Here is a 22,624-nt window from a genome sequence, read left to right as displayed (position 1 = left end):
TTGTGAGAAAAAAAAAGTTATAAACAAATCGCGGCAAAATACACCGCGTACGCGGCATTACAGTGTGAATGCAGCCTTACAGCCAGTGATGTCACCTGTGTTGATAAGAAGGGTGTTGGAGAGGGGCAGGGTCAAACAAGGATGCTGTGCAGGCGATCAAGACTGGGGGGTCATATTAGCTGAGTGCTGGAGTAGTAACTGAGGGAGAAAACATACATTGGAATACTAGTCAGTACTAGTGTCCAAAAGTGTATTTGCTTTGGAAGAATAAATCGCCTCTAACGTTTAGTGTCCCACGTGTGTCAATGCTGCTGCATTATGTAAAACTACATTTTAGAATGGAATGCCTTGAGACTGTCCATAATTTTAAAAGGGTGCCTTGACTGAAAAAAGGTTGAGAGAAACACTGATCTGGATCATACCACCACCCTTGCCTCTTCCCATTGTCCAGAGCAGGGGTCTCCAAACTGCGGCCCCTTTGCGTGCCTTAATGCGGTCCTTTGAAAACTATTCCATCCAACTCCAATGGGGCATTATTCTTGTTGCTGACAACAATGGGGCACTACTCCTCCAACTGACACCATCAATTCTTTCCATTGACACCAACGATGGGGCACTAGTCCTCCCACTGACACCAAAGATATGGTATTATTTACTCCCACTGGACATTTTCTACTCCTAAAGACCCTGGTCTGGCCCCCCCTAAAGTCTGAAGGACTGTAAACTGGCCCTTTGTTTAGAAAGTTTGGAGACCCCTGGTCCAGAGGATGGCACGTATTCATTGAAAAAAATGCAAGGCATTCTTTACATGGCACCTATGCAGTGTGAGTAACCCCACCGTGGTTAATATGCAGCCGCTCAGCACGGGACTTGGAAGACCTTGGCAGGCACTGTAGCAGCAGTGACGACTACAGCGATTCTCCACTTCTACAGCGGTCCCACAAGTACCGATATGTAATCTGTGCGTGTATAGTGAGTTACTCTTGTGCTATCACTATATGTGAAATGAGAATAAAAAGGCGATTTAGCTGTTAGCTCTATAGCTTATCCTTAGCTACTGTGAGGTTTGAATGTAAAGTGAAATAGTGCTGCAATGCCAAAAAGTACCAAGTATCTCTTGCCAGGTCAACAGATAGACAAACCCTGTGTAATTTCAAATCCCTGTGTAATTTCAAATATATAAAGCAGCGTGCAAATCTGCCAAGTAATATATACCGCAAAATTTTTAAAAAAAAGGAACAAATCATATAAAACCTCAAATACAGATGTGAAGTGTGCAAAACCACAAATAAATGATTAAAGGCGTGCAAATCTGCAAAAAAAAAAAAAAAATGTATGTACTATTGTGTCTGGAGTAAGAAAGGTAAATACAAAATCGTGCTATTCATATCAAATAACATAATATTAAAAATACACAAATCACAGTGATAAACTGAGTAATTGTCCCAACTAAAAGGTTGTCCTTTTTTATCAATGGTGCCTTCACCATTAGGTAGGAGTGTCTGTAAAGATGCATTACCTTCCCTTTTCCAATGTGGTGTCACCTCAGTGTTCACTAGCCTCTCACCTTGATAAAGCTTTAGATAAGTAGATATTAAAGTGATTGTAAAGTGTGTTTTTTTGTTTTGCATTTTAAATAACAAACATGTTATACTTAACTGCTCTGTGCAGTTGGTTTTGCACAGAGCAGCCCCAATCCTCCTCTTCTCTGGTCCCCCTTTTCCCCCCTTCCCTCCTATCGATTATCCCAGCAGCTAGAGAGAGATGGGGCTCAGGTAAGTAATTAGGGGGTAATTAGGGGGTGCTGGGGAGGCTGCTACACACAAGTTTTTTTTATCTTCAAGTGGTTGTAAACTCACCCAGCTAACAGCCTCTGGGGGTCCTCGGTTTCTCCTCCCAATCAACATCTCTATGGTGGTCCTGGGGGGGGGGGGGGGGGCTCTTTCCATATCATCCACAGTTATGTGTTTGTAAAAAGACACTCCCATGGTATAATATTGTTTTTAAAAGTATATTAGAAGCAAAACAGGCATTTCTCACATTAAAAACAATAAAAACCAAGAAAATCCACAAGTGCCCATTCTTACTGACGTCACTTCACCTCTCCTATTGCTTCTAGATTTCCCCATCAATCCTCAGATCAAAAGTCTTCAGAAAGTAGCTGTGACACGAGACAAGGCCTGCCTCTACCAAGTAGCACATTGTGTGGCACAAGGTGTTGCACGTCAGTAAAGAAAAAAACTTCATCTTCAGAGAGCCCACAGGCAATTCTACAACTAGTCCTTCTTTGCGTGTCTTTTTTGCACAGTTTGCATAGTATAGGTCCTCTTTAAGAGCTCGGTATTAACTCATGTCAACTATGATCAGAACTAATACCGTATATACTCGAGTATAAGTCGACCCGAATATAAGCCGAGGCACCTCATTTTACCACACAAAAAAAACAAAAAAAAACAAACTTATGGACTTGAGTCGATAAGTCGATAAGCCTAGGGTGTCCATCTGCATGCCTCACTGTGCCCATGACTAGACTTATGTTTAACATGGGAGTATATAGAAGGGGTGCCCGACTTTGAAAAAAATAATAAAAATATGGTGCTCCCCGGCCGTAGGTCCCCCAGACAGCAAACTTTGCACACTTGTAGGAGGAAAACTGGGGCTACATGTGTGGCAAGTTTCGGGTCCAGGGGACCTACGGCCGGCACCGGGTCCCCAAATTTACCGCTAATTTTAGCTATGACTAAGCACTAGTTTCAGTGCGAAATGCGTCAGTCAGGTTTTATTTTATTTTGCTGTGACTTGTAGTGCTGTCCTTTTAATAAAAGGCTACAATTTGTTCAGAGTGCGGCTGTCCAGAGACAATATTTGTTCCTGCTTCCCCGAATTTACTGGAGAAATTACTGTTTAACATGGGAGTCTATCGAAGGGGTGCCTGACTTTGTAAATTCAGTGCTCCCCGGCTGTAGGTCCCCCGGACAACAAACTTTGAGTGGGGCTATATGTGTGTCAAGTTTGGGGTCCAGGGTACCTACGGCCGGCACCGGGTCCCCAAAGTCCGGGAGATCAGGCGCAAAAAGCTGACTCGAGTATAAGCCGAGGGGGGCATTTTCAGCACATAAAATAAAAAAAACATGTGCTGAAAACTCGGCTTCTACTCGAGTATATTCCCTGTTCATTCCCTGTTGGTTTTAGGATGTTCACTAGAAAGTTTGATTATTAAAATACAGAAAAGCCACTGGGTGTATTTTATTGCGACAAATGCAAATCTTGACAGCCAATAACTTCTAGTAAATCTTCATGAGGAACATTCTAGGCAGTAGGTAGGAATCTGCACAATGGTATTTAGAAAGTCTAGGCAGCAACGTACTCTTAATCCATCTAAACTGCTTCAGTATTTGATACACCACATCAAATTTCAACCCGCTACATTTGAGCGGCACACAATGTCTCAATTATTTAGGATAACTTCACTTAGATCCAGATACTATGCTGTGCACATGGCTACCCTTTCAAGCCTTAAATAGTCACTTCTTGGCAGAATAAACGGACTGTTTTCAAATTTTAAAAATATAAAAAACGCAAAAGGAATATATAACAATTTGTATACCTAAAAAGTCAGGTAAAATATAAAAAAAAATACACATGAATATTTCATGCATATCTATTTCCAGCCAGCAGCTGGAGCAATGAAATCCTTTCACTACTCGAGGAAAAAAAGTGTGTATTGCTTTGTGACTTGGAGTTTTAGCAGACAACACCCCCTCCCCCCCCCCTTTACCCAGACATTCCGCAGCAATGTTTAGTGGCCTTTCTGTTGCCCATCAAGGCGCCTACATTAAGTTTGTGATAACAGAGGGATTGGGGATTGCCAGACCTATTAGGTGTAAATACAGTGCAAGAGGCTTTGAGCTAACCACTGTTAAGTCATCCTATTACTTAGACTTTTTGCCAGCACAGATGCACATGGAAATAAATGATCAATGTCTTAAGCTCCAGAATATTTACCCCACTTCATGACGAGGCCAGGCCATATTTTGCAATACGGTACTGCGTTACTTTAACTGAAAATTGCACGGTCGTGCAACACTGTACCCAATAAAACATTTCCCACAAATAGAGATTTCTCTTGGTGGTATTTGATCACCTCTGTTTTTTTCCCCCGCACATGCTAAACAAAAAAAAAAAGAAAAAAAAAGAAAAAAAAAAAAATTTGAGGAAAAAAAAAAAAAAAAAAAAAAAAGTTTTACTTTCTACTTTAAAACATATCCAAATAAACAAACAAAAAATAATTAATTTCTTCATCAATTTAGGCAAATATGTATTCGGTTATATATTTTTGGTAAAAAAAAATCCCAATAAGTGTATAATGATTGGTTTGGACAAAAGTTAGTGTCTACAAACTATGGGATATATTCAGGGCTGTGGAGTCAGAGTCGGAGGAAATTTTGGGTACCTGGAGTCGGCAAACAATGCACCGACTCCTACTAAATTTAGATTGGAATAAAAAAAAAAAAGCAAGTTTAAATGTCCCAATTCACAAAAAGTTATAATTAATGACTTCTCTACTGTAAGAATAAAGACCAATGCCTGCAGTGCCTCACGTAACCGCAAAACGAACACGTTAAGTGACCGTGAAGAAGCATGCTTTTCATGTGCTTCACTATATGGCACGCAACGCACAATTAGGAGCTGCAATACTTATACTTTCCATAGTGTTGTGTTCTGCTTTTACAGGGAACGCATGTTAGAGAACCAGTAAGTGTCCAAATAAAAAAATTCCAACAGGAGTTTTATAAAGCACTAAAAGAAGTTGAAAAGTATGATCGCTCATCAAAACTTACTGTTGAAGAAGCCATCCTTGTTTATCCAGAGATCGTTAGTGATGTGGCCAGAATAGTTACTGCAATGCCACCCACCCAAGTCAGTGTCGAAAGATTATTTTCAGCCCTAAAAATAATAAAGTCTGACTTAAGAGCCTCTATGAAAGAGGATCTGGCAGAGGCAATTCTCTTCCTTAGAACTCTACATTGAATTGATTTGCATTTGCTAAGCCTATAACTACATTTTAAGATTAATATAAACCATTTCTAGGTTTTACAGATTTTGTTTTTGGTTCGTTATAGATAAGCTTTGTTTTTGTTCTAAAACAACCAAATAATGTGGTTTGTATTTTTGAACTGGTAAAGATCCTGTTCCTGATGTTTATGCCTGCTGCTACTATCCAGCCACTTGATTGTTTCATTGTGTTTGTCTTTTGCTTAAACTGTGCAATACAGTAGACTGTTGGCTTCCCAGCCAGTAGTCCTGTGGTAGGTTGCGTTTCTTTCCCTCAAGGAATGTATAAAATACATTTGCATATTAATACAGAGGAGTCGGGGAGTCGGAGTCGGAAGTACATAAAACTGAGGAGTTGGAGTCGGAACATTTATCTACCGACTCCACAGCCCTGGATATATTTATAGAATTTTTATTTATTTTTGCTTCTACTAGTAATAGCAGCGATCAGCGACTTAATATTGCGATGACCAAATTGGACACCGACACTTTATTGGGGACCAGTGACACCAATACAGTGATCGGTGCTAAAAATATGCACTGTCACTGTTCTAATGACACTGGCTGGGAAGGGTAGTGGGGGAGGTGCTTTAACTAGTCAAAGGCATGGATGAGTGTTCCTGCTTTACATAAACACAGAATCCATGCCTTCTGTACTGACAGAACAGCAATCTGCCTTGTTTACATATCACTGTTCTGCCTGTGTACAGAACAATCAGTGGGTGTCGGGGGAAATCGGGTCCGCAAGATTTGCTGAGCACTTGTGTACGATACGTATATACCCAATACTGCGCTGTGCAGCCGACCTGTAGCAGTAAAACTGATATGGGATGGTCGGTAAGTGGTAAAACCAAGGGTTTTACATCCAATTTTTTACTGTTTTATCAAATTTCTTTTACAATTTCTTTTATTTTTTATTTTTTTTTTTTTTTTTGAGAGAAACTCAATATAGCCTTCCTTTGAGAGAAACTCAATATAACCCATTTGAACAGCTCAGTCAGGCAGGGAAGATATTGCTCTTAACTATTGCGCTCTCTCCGTATTTTATATATAGTGAATAGGTAACATTCAATAGTTGTAAAGTGGTTGTAAACCCTTATATGTACTAGGGGTGCAACGGATCAAAAAACTCACGGATCGGATCGATCCTCGGATCAGGAATCACAGATCGGATCATTTTCGGATCAGCAAAAAAAAAAAAAAGACAAATCTTGTTACACCCACCAGAGTTTTAGATTTCACAGTTATTCTCAACACAAAGCGGAGCTTATACCCTTAAATACAGTGTTTGGAAATCCGACGGACTGTTTATTGCTAATGTGACAGAACACCTCTGATTTTCACATTAAATTTAACATTTAAACAGTCCGTCGGATTTACAAATACTGTATTTAAGGGTATAAGCTCTGTTTTGTGATGAAAATAACTGAATCTAAAACTCTGTTGGGTGTAATGAAAGATGTCCACTTGCCCCCATGTCCTCCCATTACAGATGCAGCTGTTAGGGGGCCTCCCCACAAATACCTCTGGCCCCTTATCTCCCTCTGTTTTGCTATTTGTCTGCTTCAGATTGAACATTACAATTCTTACTACTGGTGCAACGGATCTCCTACCTGCAGAAGCTCACTGTTGCTGTCTCCACATGTCTGCAGTGAGCGCGCTGTGCGGGGAGGCGTGTCACGCTGGGCTCTGGCAAGCACACGGGGGTGGAGCAAGATGGCCGCCGGTCCGGAGCTAGGCCGAAGCCGGGGACTTTCCTACGGCCAAGGCTCCTGAGCGCTCCGCGGATCGCGTGGTGTGCCGATCCGAATGGGGTGGCCCGTTCGGATCACGGATCGATGACGATCCGTTGCACCCCTAATATGTACCCAGTGATGTGACTGGCTTAATGAGATACACAAAAATAAAACAAATCCTCCTACATAGGTTGTAACTGTCTATTTACAGCCATCTTTCCCCTCCATCCATTCAGTTAAACATGATCTCTTATCTCTGAAAAGCAGGGGGCAGAGAGCTGAAGTTACATTAGTGAGGAGAGCTCCGAGAGCTAATTGGAGGGATGTCAGGAAAACTTATCAGAAGTGACTGATGCCTGAAAAAATAAAATAAAAATTAAGGCTATTATCCGATTAATCGAAACAATAATCAGCCAACTAATCGATTATGAAAATAATCGTTAGTTGCAGCCCTACAAACTTTGCTAACTTGTAGAGGAGAAAAAGGGGTACATGTGTGCCAAGGTCCGGGTCCAGGGGACCTACGACGACCAGCCAGTACCAGGTCCCCAAAAGTCACCAGAGAAATGACCGTTTAACATGGGAGTCAATGGAAGGGGTACCCAGGTTTGAAAAATTGGTGCTCCCTGGCCGTAGGTCCCCTGGACAACAAACTTTGCACACTTTTAGTAGAGTGTGGCTACATGTGTGCCAAGGTTGGGGTCCAGGGGCACTACGGTCGGCCGGTACCAGGTCCCCAAAGTCCGGAAGTTCAGGCACAAAAAGGCGACGCGAGTACAAGTCGAGGGGGGCATTTTCAGCACACAAAAAAATGTGATGCAAAACTCGGCTAATACTTAATTTTTTTTTCTTGCCTGCAAATGGCTGTTACTAGGCATATTTCCTAATCTGCCTAGTTCCTCTTCCGCGGTGGATCTACCTCCTAACTCGCCTGGCCTCCTGGGAAGTGTCATCATTTCCCAGGAGTCTGTGGGCATTACAGTGCTACGAACGCAGTTTAACTGCGCATGCGCAAGATCTTTGTTGTCATAACAACGGGGCGAGACGTTCCTCCGTCGCTGCCCGTGGTTACCCAGCATGCACCTCTAGCTGAAAAACCAGGAATAATAATCAACTCGGCTTCATATGCCCTTACCTATCATGGAAACGGTCTCAAGAACGCCGAGAAGATACAAGGTACGTTTTTGAACCGATTTCTTTAGCGATCGGGAGATATTAATATGCTTTAGAGAAATTATGTTGATGGTGTAAAAAAAAAAATATGTCATGGCCGGAACACCGCTTTAAATGCAGATAAGTGGAGTTTCCGCTTTTGGGTGGAACTCTGCTTTAAGTGCACTGTGTTTGTCTATTGTTGCGACTTAGAGGAGGATCAGATCAAATTTTTTGGGCAAATTACTGCAGAAAACAATTTAACTCTAAAAAGGGGTTCACATTCTTTTTCATGCTACACAAATGATTTTTATGTTACGGCTCCAGTCAAATCAAGGAAATGAACCAAACGCCAGACAAACTACATGCAAATCTAGAAGAAACCAGGAAAAACACTGATATAAAGTAACAGAAGGAAACCAATACTTCCAATCCATTGTATGAACCTTGTGCAGCCAGACTATGTTACTATAGAATGTAGGCTCTAGAAGTGATTGAGTTAATAAACAAATGCATACATGTAGTAAACAAAGATATGCAAACGGGATATTCCAGATACATGGTGTCACGTGGCGATACTGTTGGCAGATATGCAAAGCATAGAGGAAGTTTCTAATGCCGAGTTAATCCACTCATTGGGCATCCAGGGATTTCCGAGTTATTTCAACCAATAATCATATTTATAGTGTAAAATAAAAGGTGCTGGTAAAATGGTAGTAATAGTTATCAAGTTGCATTGTTGGGATAGGGAAAAAAAAAATTGCAACTGGCACACCAGGGTACCAAGGTAGCGTAATGTTATTTAGAAATGACAGGCAAGGGATTTACAATGGCATGACCCAACCTCCCTATTAAAAAAAGCACCAAGAATGCATCAATAATGCACCTGTGTTGCGTGTTTGAGTCACATGGCCTATAAAAAATGCACCATAAGCACAGTAAAATCATGGTAACATCACGTTTTTGGTGCCATATTTTATTCTTTATCTGCAAAATGCCAAAAAACACAATTTTAGGCCAACATGTTTCGGCTGACGAAATGTCAGTGCACCACTAGTAATATAGTCAAAAATTCAATCAGATGTACTCTCAGCAACGCCATGCGGCTTTGGGTCCAGCAAGTTGTGCATTTTTAAGTGATTGACGATCCTTCTTTTCAGGAGAGATTCCATTAACTTGACTACAATTGATGTTCTCTTAGAACTCTGGGATGAACATCATCAGGGCCTATTGCTTTAATAAGCTTCAACTGAGCCAGTTCCTCAGTCTCAAGAAATCCTGAAAATTAACCATCACTACTAGAACCAATAGGATTCCCCGAAATTTGTTTGCGTTAGTGCAATTTATTTCTGAGAAGACTGAACAGAAGTATTTGTTTAAATGGTTTGCTACATCCAGTTCACCCTCAACATGCAGTGCCTTGAAAAAGTATTCATACCCCCCTTTGAAATTTTACAACCAAAAACGTAAAGGTATTTTATTGGAATTTTATGTGATACACCAACACAAAGTGGCACATAATTGGGAAGTGCAAGGGAAATGATAAATGGGTCAATACTTTGTAGAACCACCTTTTGCTGCAATTACAGCTGCACGCCTTTTTGTGGATGTCTCTACCAGCTTTGCACATCTAGAGAGTGACATTTTTGCTCATTCTTCTTTGCAAAATAGCATCTGTCAGATTGGATGGAGAGTATCTGAACAATTTTCAAGGCTTGTATACAAAATACAGTGCTTAAAACTGTGCAAATATCGCAATTTGTGCAAACAAAATAACAACAAATGTCCATATATTAAAGTGCTCTTGTGCCCAATCTTCTCAGTAGTGCCGACGTGCTCCAAATAAACTTGTGCTGTGAAGTGTCACACCCCGTCATGTATCCCTACTCAGCAAAAATAATGGACCCCCAGCTTTTCAGTCTTTTAAGCTTAAAGGGTCACTAAAGCAAAACATTATTTTTTTTGCTGAAATGACTGTTTACAGGGTATAGAGACATAAAAGTTAACAGATTCCTTTTAAAAATGATTAGAAATAGATTAAATTCAATCATATAATGTACCTGCAGTTTCACTTTTGTTTTTAAACTGGTTTCATGTTTATGTGAAGTAAAGAGACCCACGGAACAAAAACAAATCCAGGGCAGTGTTTTGTTTTTAAAATGAATCTGATTGGTTCTGAGGAGTTTTAGACACACAGCTTGGACCACAGTGAAAAGCTGCCATGAGATTTTTCATAAGGAGCCAGACAAGCAGGAAGTGTGGAGATCACAGCAGAATTACAGTTACTTCAAAGCAAAAACGAACAATGAGGACATGAAACCAGTACTGCAGTAAGGTAAAGGAAGCTATTTAGCTAAAAAAAAAAATTCCTTTAGTGACCCTTTAATAAGGGATGGTGGGTTGCAAGTGTTCAATAAGGAAATTCCGCAGCAAACTTCTCAGATGTAATCCAGGATCTACACCATACTCGAAATAGGATATAAAAAGAGGCCAATAGTGAAGTACTGTATGATCTGTGTTTATTGCGCCATAAAAGATTTGTACTTACAGGATAATCCAATAAAAACAGGCATATGTATTGCAAGGAATTCTAGTGACGAACGCCGTAACCAGCTTGCATTCTAAGGCTACTGATAGTGACATCGTTGGGACCCTTAGCCGGAAATTACGTCAATGCGTTTCACCTTCCTCCAGGGTGTTATTTAGAAATTTCCTCCTCTTTCTGTGCTTTGGCAGCACTGATGTGTTTGGCCTCCTTTTGTCTATTTTTTTATACTCTTCTCGGTCAGCTACACTTTTTCTTGAATCTTCTATATGCTGATTTTTTTCCGCACTTTACCACCCTACTATGCTATCCTACCGTCTTTAACCACTTAACGACCGCCGCATGTACGTCCACAGAATGGCACGTACAGGCATATGGGCGTACATGTACGTCCCTGCCTTTCCGTGGGTCGGGGGTCCGATCGGTACCCCCCCCGGTACATGCGGCGGTCGGAAATCGTGTGGGAGCGATGCGGGATGAGGGCGCGGCTATTCGTTTCTAGCCGCCCCCTCGCGATCACTCCCCGGAGCTGAAGAACGGGGAGAGGCATATGTAAACACGGCTTCACTGTGGCGGCTGCATCGATCGTGTGATCCCTTTTATAGGGAGACACAATCGATGACGTCAGACCTACAGCCACACCCCCCTACAGTTGTAAACACACACTAGGTGAAACATAACTCCTTCAGCGCCCTCTGTGGTTAACTCCCAAACTGCAACTGTCATTTTCACAATAAACAATGCAATTTAAATGCATTTTTTGCTGTGAAAATGACAATGGTCCCAAAAATGTGTCAAAATTGTCCGAAGTGTCTGCCATGTTGCAGTCACGAAAAAAAAATCGCTGATCGCCGCCATTAGTAGTAAAAAAAAAAAAATTAATTAATTAATAAAAATGCAATAAAACTATCCCCTATTTTGTAAACGCTATAAATTTTGCGCAAAACAATCGATAAACGCTTATTGCTATTTTTTTTACCAAAAATAGGTAGAAGAATACGTATCAGCCTAAACTGAGGGGAAAAAAAATTGTATATATGTTTTTGGGGGATATTTATTATAGCAAAAAGTATTGAATTTTTTTCAAAATTGTCGCTCTATTTTTGTTTATAGCGCAAAAAATAAAAACCGCAGAGATGATCAAATACCACCAAAAGAAAGCTCTATTTGTGGGAAAAAAAAGGACGTCAATTTTGTTTGGGAGCCACGTCGCACGACCGCGCAATTGTCTGTAAATCGACGCAGTGCCAAATCGCAAAACCTGGCCTGGGCCTTTAGCTGCATTTTGGTCTGGGGCTTAAGTGGTAATGAACCATATTGTTTTTTCTTCCTTTTATTCTTACTAAACTTTCCTGTCATATAATCTAGTTACCTCTAGGATGGTAGACTTTAGCAGTGCCCACTGATTACCTACCTACTCCTTTCATTTTACCTTTTTTTATTTCCCCATTTCAGCAAAATGTGGCCTTTTGAAATCGAAAAGGTTTGTTTTTGTATATGATTTTTCAGTCCTTGTTTTAACATATAACCATAAACATTGGTAAATCGCTAGAACCCGAATTTTCTTCCACCTCAAAAAACCCATTCAGTGCTTCTATTACATCCCTGCTCCTATTTGTAATACCAGTTTGGGAATTCCAGGTAATGTCAGGCATGTTGAAGTCATTCATAATCAAAACCTCTCCCCATTGCCATTTTATGTTATTACTTGAGTAATCTTCAGCTTTGCACCAATCCTTTAACCAAACATTCAACTCTGCTATACAAAGTACTTTCTTGTCCATTATGCACAATATGAAAATGTTAACACTACAACTTAACTGTTGAAACTCCTGGCGCAAATTCTGAAAATCCTACAGAACGCACATCATTCCGGGAAAAATCATGTGTACCAAGGTGCACGACATCACCATTGCACGCTTCATTAGCTTTCATCACCAAGTCATCACAATCTCTGTTCTCAGCTGCAAATGGAGCTCAGAGAGCCGTGGGGAGGAGAAACGGCATCACACTGATCTTCCTAGTGAATGGCTGTGCAGGTTGGGGAGGGGTCAGGACAAGTCTGATCATTGGTAGAGAGCAGGCCGAGTTCCCATGAGAGCTAAAGAACTGACCACCGCGTGCTCACGACTGTGGTCAGATTTTAATAGGAAAGCAGAGGTACAGGGATTTCACACAAAGGGAATGATACAAAGAACAGGAAACTTTTTCGTCCAAGTACATTGTACAGCAGGCACATAATCAGGAATATGAAATTGTGTTTATATTTATTAAATACATTTTGAAACGTACCAGCTACTGTTTTTTCATAATTTCTTCCCAAATTAACCAGATTCCTTAATCCGGGGTTGAACTGGTCCATAACATTCTGAAATATAAAAAGAAATATAATGTCACTTAAAAGTCAATAAAGGCAAAAAATGAATTGCTTCAACAGTTTACATATCAATGAAAATCAATATAGAAAAAGTGTACTTGTGACAGTAGCAGCCAGCACTACAATCCAAAAGAAATTGTGCAAATAAATGAAATATAAAAAAAAAAAAGTGCAGAGCTCAATATAAACCAAAACAGTCACACAATATTGACATATAAACATAATAAAGTGCACTGTGCAAGAGAGAAGACTTTCATATATAAAAATAGAATAGTGTCATGAATATAATCAACTTAAATACCCCAGTCTTTGTGGACAAAACGCGTTGGCATAGGCATAATTCTCTATGCCTATGTGATCACAATAAGGAGTTGTCAAACATTCACCAATGTAAAAAGCAGAAACAGCCTGTAATCTGCCATAAAAGAAGTGCCTGCACTTTTTATGAGCCATGGGTGTTTTGCTTCAGCTAACAGAAAGCTCAGATGTGAACAGGGGCTATTGAAATGAATGGGATTTGTCTTGTTGGGCATTTTTAGAGCTGAAGCTTAGAGCAGAAAAACAGGGGCATTAACATTCTCCATTCCCATCAGAACAGAGCCTTAAAGGAAATGTTTTTTTTTGCTGAAATGACTGTGTACAGGGTATAGAGACATAATAATTAACTGATTCTTGGTGCCGAGGGGCTTTAGACACACAGTAATCACACCTCCTTGATTAGTGACCACAGAGAGAAAGCTCCTAGCACTGTGGTTATCAGGAAACAGACAACCAGGAAGTGTGGAGATCAGAGAAAAATGACAGCAACTTGAGAGCAAAAACGAACAATGAGGACATGAAAACAGCACTGCATTAAGGTAAAAGAAGCTATTAAGATAAAAAAAAAAAAAAAAATCCTTTACAAACCCTTTAACACTGCCCATTAAAGCACTGTCCCGGCTACAGCACAGCTCCTCTCGCTTCTTGGTCTCACAGGAGACAGAGGGCAGTGGAAGCCATTGGCTCCTTCTACAGAGTCAAATTTCTGTTGAATTCTGTTCTGCCTCCTAAAACAAATTGTTTAAAACATTTTGTAACCCCAAAATAGTTTGAACTCTAATTCCAGTCAAATTCTAAGGCAGTTCCTTTCTGGGTCACCGACACCTGATAAATGTGACCAGACTGGAGTGGCCTCAGTAGGCCTCATTTCTTTCACAGGGTATATAAAATAGTCTTAGAATTGTGGTGGAAGTAGATTTAGGCATAGACAAGAATTCCACTTGAAGGCTTCCATATTTATGGCGTACCATTATGCAATATCCTCTCCATCACCCACCTGTGACATCGGGCGGGGGTTCTTCTCTCCGCACCCACAGTCACATTTTGAAATTGGCACAGCTGTGTAGGGCTCCACCCACAGAGCTGCGTCATTCATTTGTGAATAAATAAACTACAAGTTCTGCCCATCACTGCGCCAGATGGACTTGTATAAATGAACCGAGTTCGATGTTCAGCATTCTCGTAGTTCACTGCTTACAGCTTACACCAGTGCTGTGAACAAGGCTCATCAGCCAGAATGTGTGGGCCTGTTTATTATTAAGGATCATTGGAGTTGCTGACTATATTCTGAATTTGTATCCAGAGAAAACCCACACAGGCAGAAAATGCAAACTCCAGGCAGGTAGTGCCATGGTTGAGATTCAAACCGATGTCCCTAGTGCTGCTAGGAGGAAGTGCTGACCAGAGGAGGCATTAAAGAAAAACTGTTGCTTTGGCCTCCACTGACAAAAGTACAAGCTTGCTTTAGAGTGTAAATAAAGGGAAAAACAATTTATTTTTTGGATAGAGTTTTACCATCTGTGTCTCATTTGTGAAATGTTCCATAGCCAGGAAATAGGTGAGAGGCTCTCTCTCTAAAGTGAGGAAATCCCTAAATGTCACCAGGACTATTGTCACCATTAGGACCAAAGAGGAGCAATTAAGAAGTTCATTGTTAGGATTTACACACACTAACAGACCTAATCAGTAACATTCTTAGGCAGATAAGGCCTGGTATGATCTATGTCACAAGAAAGGTTTATGTCCTAGGAAGGAAGGATAAGTGCTTTCATGTATACCAGTCCTGCAGCAGTCCAAATTCCATGTATAGACATCACATACTATCTCCTATCTCCGAGCTGTTAAGGAACCAACAGGATAAGTGGATAGAAATCTAGTGATTTCAGCAGGGACCAGCCAAATTTCAATCCATGTATGGGCACTATGGTGTATATCTGAAAATCGATCAATCCTGATTAGGGCCGAAACAACTAATCGATTAATCGACAACTAATCGATTATGAAATTAATCGATTACTATTTTCATAATCGATTAAAAATCGGCCAGTAACATAATGGGTTAAAAAAAAAAAAATATCCCTTTATAGTACAAAAAGAGCAAATCGCTACTGTAAATATTACTTTCACTGTACCACAGTAAAAAATGTACCCCTTACAATAGTGATTATTTTATTTATTTTTTACTCATTTTAGTTTTTTTTTTTACCCCATTATGTTACTAAACATCTCAGGCCTGGATAACACCTCTGTGTTTTTGGTGCTTTTTGCAGAAACACACTACAGTTCATTTACATTGTTTCCTATGGGACACATTAACATCCATGCTTTTTTCAGCTGCTGCCTATTTGTAAAGGGCAAGGACTTTTTTTTAATGCACACCTGTGCCATTTTGTTTTTTTGGTTCAATATACTTCAATGGAGAAGCTTCAGAAAAGTATGTAATGTGTTTTTGCAGCAATTTGTGTTTTTTTAATCTACTCAACAAATTGGCCCAAAAAAAATAATAATCAAAAAATGCAAATCGAAGCAAAATTATATTTTTTTTAAGGTTATTAACCGATTAATCTAAATAAAATCGGCCAACTAATCCATTATAAAAATAATCGTTAGTTGCAGCCCTAATCCTGATGCATAGAGATCTAATTTCTTGAGGCCTTAAAATGGCAGGACAGTACAAATACCCCCAAATGACTCCTTTTTGAAAAGTAGACAGTTCAAGGTGTTTAGTAAGAGACATGGCAAGTTCCTTGAAGTTGTATTTTTTTTTGTCACAATTATTTGTAAAATTAAGAAATGTAAAAAAAAAAAAAATATATATTTTATATATATATATATATATATATATATATATATATATATATATATATATATATATATATATATATATATATATATATATATATATATATATATATATATATATATATATATATATATATATATATATATATATATATATATATATATATATATATATTTTACACACACATCACAAGGTCACCAGTGCACTTTTTTGCCCCTAAATTCCAGCTTCTTTATATACATTAATGTACCAAACAGAGGCACACACGTGTGATAAGTGCGGTAAAATGCTTGGTAGCATTGTTCCTCTTTCTTCTTGCTGGAGGCTGCAATTTTGATGAAGCCCAGAGCCCCTGAACAGTAGTAAATCATAAAGTGGAACTAAACCAATCGATTTAATGGTTTTAACCCCTTCCTTACGGGCGCATTGTAAAATGACGCCGGCAGGAACCCTCCCTCGATGCGGGTGGACGTCATATGACGTCCTTTGTTCCTGGCGATCTAGGGCCCGCACGCCCGCAGCACCGCTCGTGACCCGGCACGGGTGCCCAGCAGCTGCGATTGCCGCCGGGCACCCGCGATTGCCGGTGATCACTGCAGGAGTGTGGATCTGTGTGTGTAAACACACAGATCCATGTCCTGTCAAAGGTGAGTAGACCGATGCTGTGTTCCCAGTACAAAGGAACACACATCGGTCTCCTCCCCTTGTGAGTCCCCCTCCCCCTACAGTTAGAACACACTTTAGGGAACATTTTAGCCCCTTCAGCGCTCCCTAGTGGTTAACCCCTTCCCTGCCAGTCACATTTACACAGTAATTAGTGCATATTTATAGCACTAATCGCTGTATAAATGTGAATGGTCCCAAAAACGTGTCAAAAGTGTCCGCCGCAATGTCATGGTCACAATAAAAAAGAAAAAAAAAAGAAAAAAATATGTTTTTAAAAAAAAATTGTGATATTTATTAAATAAAAAGTAAAAAATAGTGTTTTTTTAAAAAAATTGTCGCTCTTCTTTTGTTTATAGCGCAAAAAATAAAAACCGCAGAGATGATCAATTACCAAACGAAAGCTCTATTTGTAGGGGGAAAACAAAAACAACGATTTAGTTTGGGTACAGTGTTGCATGACCACGCAATTGTTAAAGTGCAACAGCGCTGACAACTAAAAATTGGTCTGGGCAGGAAGGGGGTGAAAATGCCCTGTATGGAAGGGGTTAAAAAAAATACATTCCTGGACTGCCAGGATTGCCAACTGTCACATTGTTTAGGTCCACACCATCAAATGGCTGTTATAACTGTTCACATGTTCAACAATAAATCACACCTGCAAACCGCGACACATCAAAATGCCCCATGAGCTACTTTGCTGCATTTTTTACTCATAGGGAAAGACCATTGAAATCAATGGGCTGCTCTATGGACGTCACAGGAAAAACTTGCCAAAAAAAAAAGTGCACTACCACTACACTAGATGTGATTGGAGCCTGAAAGTGAAATTGCTGTGTTTACACAAGAGCAATTAAAGCCAAGTCTCTGCCCACTCCCTTCTATGTACTGCTATAAAGATGGCCACACACTATGCAATCTAATTGTACAATCTCTGTAAAAAAAATATTCTAGATTTACCAAAAACTATAGGAGGACCAGCCCAAAAAAAAACGATTCAATTTGTATCAAATCAGGCAGGACTTTGCACAACATAGTTGACGATAGATCTATAGGAGATTGTACAATCAAGAATGTACATAAAGAGGTCATCTAGTAAAGATGTGGTGGCTGTATTCGTTTTATCTGGTGCTCCGGGCTAGTAGGTCTGTTGGTTTTTAACATAAAATGCTGTCCTACAGATGTAGCAGTTAGGCCCCGTACACACGACCGAACATGTCTGCTGAAACTGGTCCGCGGGCCAGTTTCAGCAGACATGTTCGGTCGTGTGTAGGCCCAAGCGGACAGGATTTCAGCATACATTTGCCCGCCGGGCCTTTTCCCAGCGGGCAAATATTTCCGGACTTGTTTTAAAACAGCCCGCTGGAATCCTGTCCCCTCGGACATGTTCGGTCGTCTGTACAGACCTACCGTACATGTCCGAGCGCCCGCCATCCCTCGCATGCGTCGAATGACTTCGACGCATGCGTGGAAGCATTGAACTGGCAGGGCCGCCCACGTCATCGCGGCCACGCCCTGCGTATTGTTTACGCGCGGATTTCTGTATGATGGCAAGTACAGCCACCATACAGAAATCCCCGGGCAGACATGTACGGTGAAAACGGTCCGGCGGACCGGTTTCATCGTACATGTATGCTCGTCTGTACGCGGCCTTAGAGGGTTGAGCGGAATTCTTTTGGGTGAAGCTACACTTTAAAAAGACAAAGGGGAGAGAAGGATGCACTGGGTGATATTGGAAAGCACCAATAATTGTCTGCAGTAGCTGTTATCCATACACTGGTGGGGCAGTGCTACATGAGCCATGCAAATCTGCCATGTATACTTGCACATTGTGGCAAGACCACTAGGGGCCTATTGTACTTCAATTTTGCCTAAAAACAGAAATAAAAGGGTAGAACCGCAATGGCTCTTTCACGCAGGGCATTGAAAATAGAAGGCTGGGTCGCAGTTTTACTGCTTCTCAACTGCCACTGAAAATAAGAGGGAAGGAATTGGAGGAGCACATGTCTTCCCGGTGAGGCAAGAACGCTGCATGCAGAGCTCAGCAGGTATTGAGGTTTTGCAACGACCTCCATTCACTTCCACTGATATCACAAGCGTGCAGTAAGGACACTGTAAACGCACCTATGGCATTTACAGCTTGTTTAAGGTGCAGTTGCAAGGCGTCAAAAGAAATTTCTCATTTTAGCCTTGAAAAATATAGGGGGGGGGGGAAAAACATTTGAGGGGCATTCCCCAACACGACTTAAATGCCTGTGCAAAACACCGACTAACGCTATAGCTGAGTTCATGTGTGCTGAACCTGTGGCCCCCCAGCTGTTGCGGAACTACAAGTCCCTTGAGGCATTGCAAACTGCTGATAGTTACAAGTATGACTCCCAAAGGCAGAGGCATGATGAGAGTTGTAGTTCTGCAACAGCTGGAAAGCCACAGGTTGAGCACCCATGGCTTAGTTAAATACAGATTGCAGTTTTTAGAATTTAATGAAAAAGCCCTAAAGGAACACTAAAGGTTCATTTTTTATTAGATCAATTGATTGCTGTAAGCTAGAGCATTTAAAAAAAAAAAAAAAAAAAAAATACTTACCTCGTTTTTCCTTTTGACCTCCAAAATACAGTAATCCAGGTTTGAAAATGCCATTTCCTGTCTCTCCTCTTCTTCCTTTCCACCAGCATCGGAGCTGTTTTGCATGGTGGAAAGCAGAATGTGCTCACCCCCTCCCTATGACTACAGCCCTGCGTGAAGATGCTCTCTTATCCCTCACAGGCATGGAGGCTAAGCCTAATGGGAACTGTAGTTCCCATTAGGCCGTGATGTAGCAAGAATGAATGCGCACCGCAAACCAGGAAGTCAGTGAGAATAATGATTCAGGAGTGCTGGAGGTGAATAAAACAGCTCGATTTCCACAGGTATCAAACTAGTTATAATGCAAAACATTACTTTTTACTTTATCAGCTACTGTCAGACTTTAATTTAAGAGGAAAATATTTTTGTCTTTACAACCCCTTTAAGCCTCATTTACACTTGTGATACTCTCTGAAGAGCGATCCATGTTCAGCGCACTCTTCAGAGTGCATTTGATGGGCAGTGGGGAGGCATTGCATCACCTGCATACCACCCGTTTTAACCCCTTTAATGTCACACTACTGTGCTGCAACCACATGCATTGTGCGCTGTTGCAGCGGGACCCCATTCCCTTGAATGGGTTGCATCTGATGGGCAGTAGTGCTTGCTGAATGGGACGAAATTATTAATTATGCAGCAGTCACAAAGCAATACATCGCAGTCACAACATGTGTGCACCCAAACTGCTGACTTTGCAGCTAAAAATAGAGCGAGTAGAGGATCAGAAAAACCATAGGGATGGCCTACATGCTAGTGTAAACAAGCCCTAGGAGACAATACTCAGACTGGACTCCTACAGGAGGGAGAAGTCCTTCATCTGCCACCTAAAGCCTCCTACTCGCTACTAGGTTTTTCCATTGAATCCAGCGAGTTGAACTAAAAAAGTCAGAGCTGATCTACCAACAATCCGATGTTAGTACAGCCATCCTCCCTGCCACGACCGAGAGCCACGACCCTTTGACAGAAGTCAGCCAAACAGCCAGCTGCTGTCAGACCATCTGCCATGCACACGGACTGGATGTCGGCCAGTTTCTATAGAACCGGCCAATGTTGCCTGATATTCGGCCCGTGTGTACTAGGCTTAAAGTGGAGTTCCACCCATAAATATAACATTACATCAGTAGTTTTAAAAAAATGTCATTAGTCCTTTACGAATTTTTTTTTTTTTTTAGATGCCTTCAAAGTGTTGTTGCTAGGCAGAATAGTTAATCTTCCCACTTCCTGCACCTAGGTGCTTAATGCTTCCTAACCTACACCGCACAGACTCCTGGGAATGTAGTGAGTGTAACTTTCCAGGAGTCTGTGCACTCCGCAGTCTCAAAGAATCATGTGACTTGGACAGCACAGGTGCTGAAACCTGATCTCACACTGCTTGTGCAGCACTGAGCATGTGCAAGATCTGCAAGGCTGAAATCCAGGAAGTCATACAGTCTGGCTTCATGATGCCTACACTTAAGATGGCCCCAGTCAATTTCTATTTTATAAAGTGTCTAAATGCTGTAACAACCCAACAAAACGGACCTTAGTTTACAGACTAACTTTACTAGAATACATTAAGCTTGTGTATTACAGGGGTATTTATATTTAAAAAGTGAAATTGTGGCCGGAACTCCGCTTTAAGAATATTTGAGTCAACAAGAAACAAAAAGTCAGGTAGGAAATGTTAATGACATCCAGAGAACATGGCACGTTAAAAAGGTTGGCTTTTCACATTACTCCTCCTGGATAGAAAAGCAGCCTCTCACATGGTTCCATGTAATCCAAGCACATTCTCTGTATAGTACAGAAGACAGCAGTCAGTGCCGAGAACAAACCAGCCCTAGTTTGAACAGGCTCAGGTACCGGCAACCACAGGAATTTCGCAAACAGCAGAGCCAACTGTACAAGAGGAACGCCAAAGATGCCACGAGGCATGCAGTGCCCCCTTGAGTTACACATCCAAATCGGACCAGACTGTTCTAGGTGTTGTAGGGTATACAATCTGGGTGAAGGAGTGGCCGGCAAGATTACTAAACACTTGGGAAACTGCTGGCACATTTATTTTTCCCCCCTTATCTTTGGCATCTTTACAACTTCACGAGAAACTCATGGCCCACTCACACATCCAAGGGTTTATTGTACACAGTTACACCTACACAACTATTCAATAACTTACTCCTTATTGTTCAGGCTTTTCTTTGGTTCTCATACTCACACACATGATTATACCTGCAAGGTTTTTACAGTTCTTTTGTCTGGCTCAGATCTAAATAAATATCACAACAGCAGTATGACAAACTTTCAGTTTTCACTGCCATGGAGCTGAAAACTGACAAACTAATGGGCTGGTTTATAAAGTGAAAGGAAATGTGTTGTTCATAACAGCCATACGGTCCAAGCCAATACATTTGGTTAAAACCTTTTGATGTAATTGCAGCCGCAAGTCTTTTTAGGTATGTCTCCATCAGAGACATCTTTGCACATCTAGCGTGAGATTTTTGTCCATTCTTCTTTCCAAAATAGCCTAACCCCTATCAGATTGAATGGAGAATATCTGAACAGCAATTTTCAAGTTTTGCCACAGATTCTCAATTGGATTTAGGTCTGTACTTTGACTGGGCCATGCCAAAGCATAAATATACTTTGATCTAAACCATTCCATTGTAGCTCTGGATGTATGTTTAGGGTCGTTGTCTTGCTGGAATGTGAACTTCTCCCCCAGTTCAATGTGTTGCCGGCAAAAGACGAGCCTGCGTTCCACGCTGGTTACAGGCATCTGTCCTTTCTCCTGAGTAGTCATGTCTTCCAGGCACGCCAAACTATCAACTTGGCTTCCCAGTCGGCTTGCTGCATCTCCTCACCCAGAGAGACTCGATCCCTCAGCCACCTCTCCCGGACGGCTTACACCTTCCTGCAGCAATTGGCAGCCACATCTCCCACACGCGCCTGTGCTCTCAGGCAACCCACCCCTTCCTCAGACCAGGCTTTCATCTCCACAGCATAGATACTGGTGTTCCTCTGTGCCACATCAGCTAGTCTGCTGGAGGATAACCCCTCAATGCCCATGCGAACCAGCGTGGTATAGTTGCCAGTTTTATTCATCTCATTTTAATCTTTAATACGTACTTTTTGTTGCTCATCGAGGAATAAACAATTATCTTATCTATGTTACGACTGACTCTTGTGGCTCTTCTCACGATATCATCTTATCCATTGAGCGCTGTCCATCTGGTTGTTGGGAAAGTACCAAAGTACCGAGAGTTTCATGCACTTAAAAGAAGAACTTATCCCAAGAACAAAAATGTAATGCGTTACTAGAAATTCAAGCAATCCTTCATCCACTTTAGCTCCCTGCCCCCTCCCATTACCAT

General features: G+C 41.1%; 1 protein-coding gene across 1 annotated transcript in view; it reads right to left on the bottom strand.

Annotated features, from left to right (window-relative positions):
- Window positions 1–22,624, bottom strand: part of BAIAP2L1 (BAR/IMD domain containing adaptor protein 2 like 1) — a 150,396-nt gene that overhangs the window by 86,289 nt on the left and 41,483 nt on the right. Inside the window, exon 2 of the mRNA XM_040356792.1 lies at window positions 12,781–12,856. Coding sequence (XP_040212726.1) covers window positions 12,781–12,856 — 76 coding nt within the window. The remainder of the gene's footprint in view (window positions 1–12,780; window positions 12,857–22,624) is intronic.

The sequence above is a fragment of the Rana temporaria genome, chromosome 6 (genome assembly GCF_905171775.1).
Source record: "Rana temporaria chromosome 6, aRanTem1.1, whole genome shotgun sequence".
Classification (NCBI taxonomy): Eukaryota; Metazoa; Chordata; class Amphibia; order Anura; family Ranidae; genus Rana; species Rana temporaria.
The sequence above is the reverse complement of the archived record's forward strand: the minus strand, read 5'-3'. Positions and strand labels throughout refer to the sequence as shown.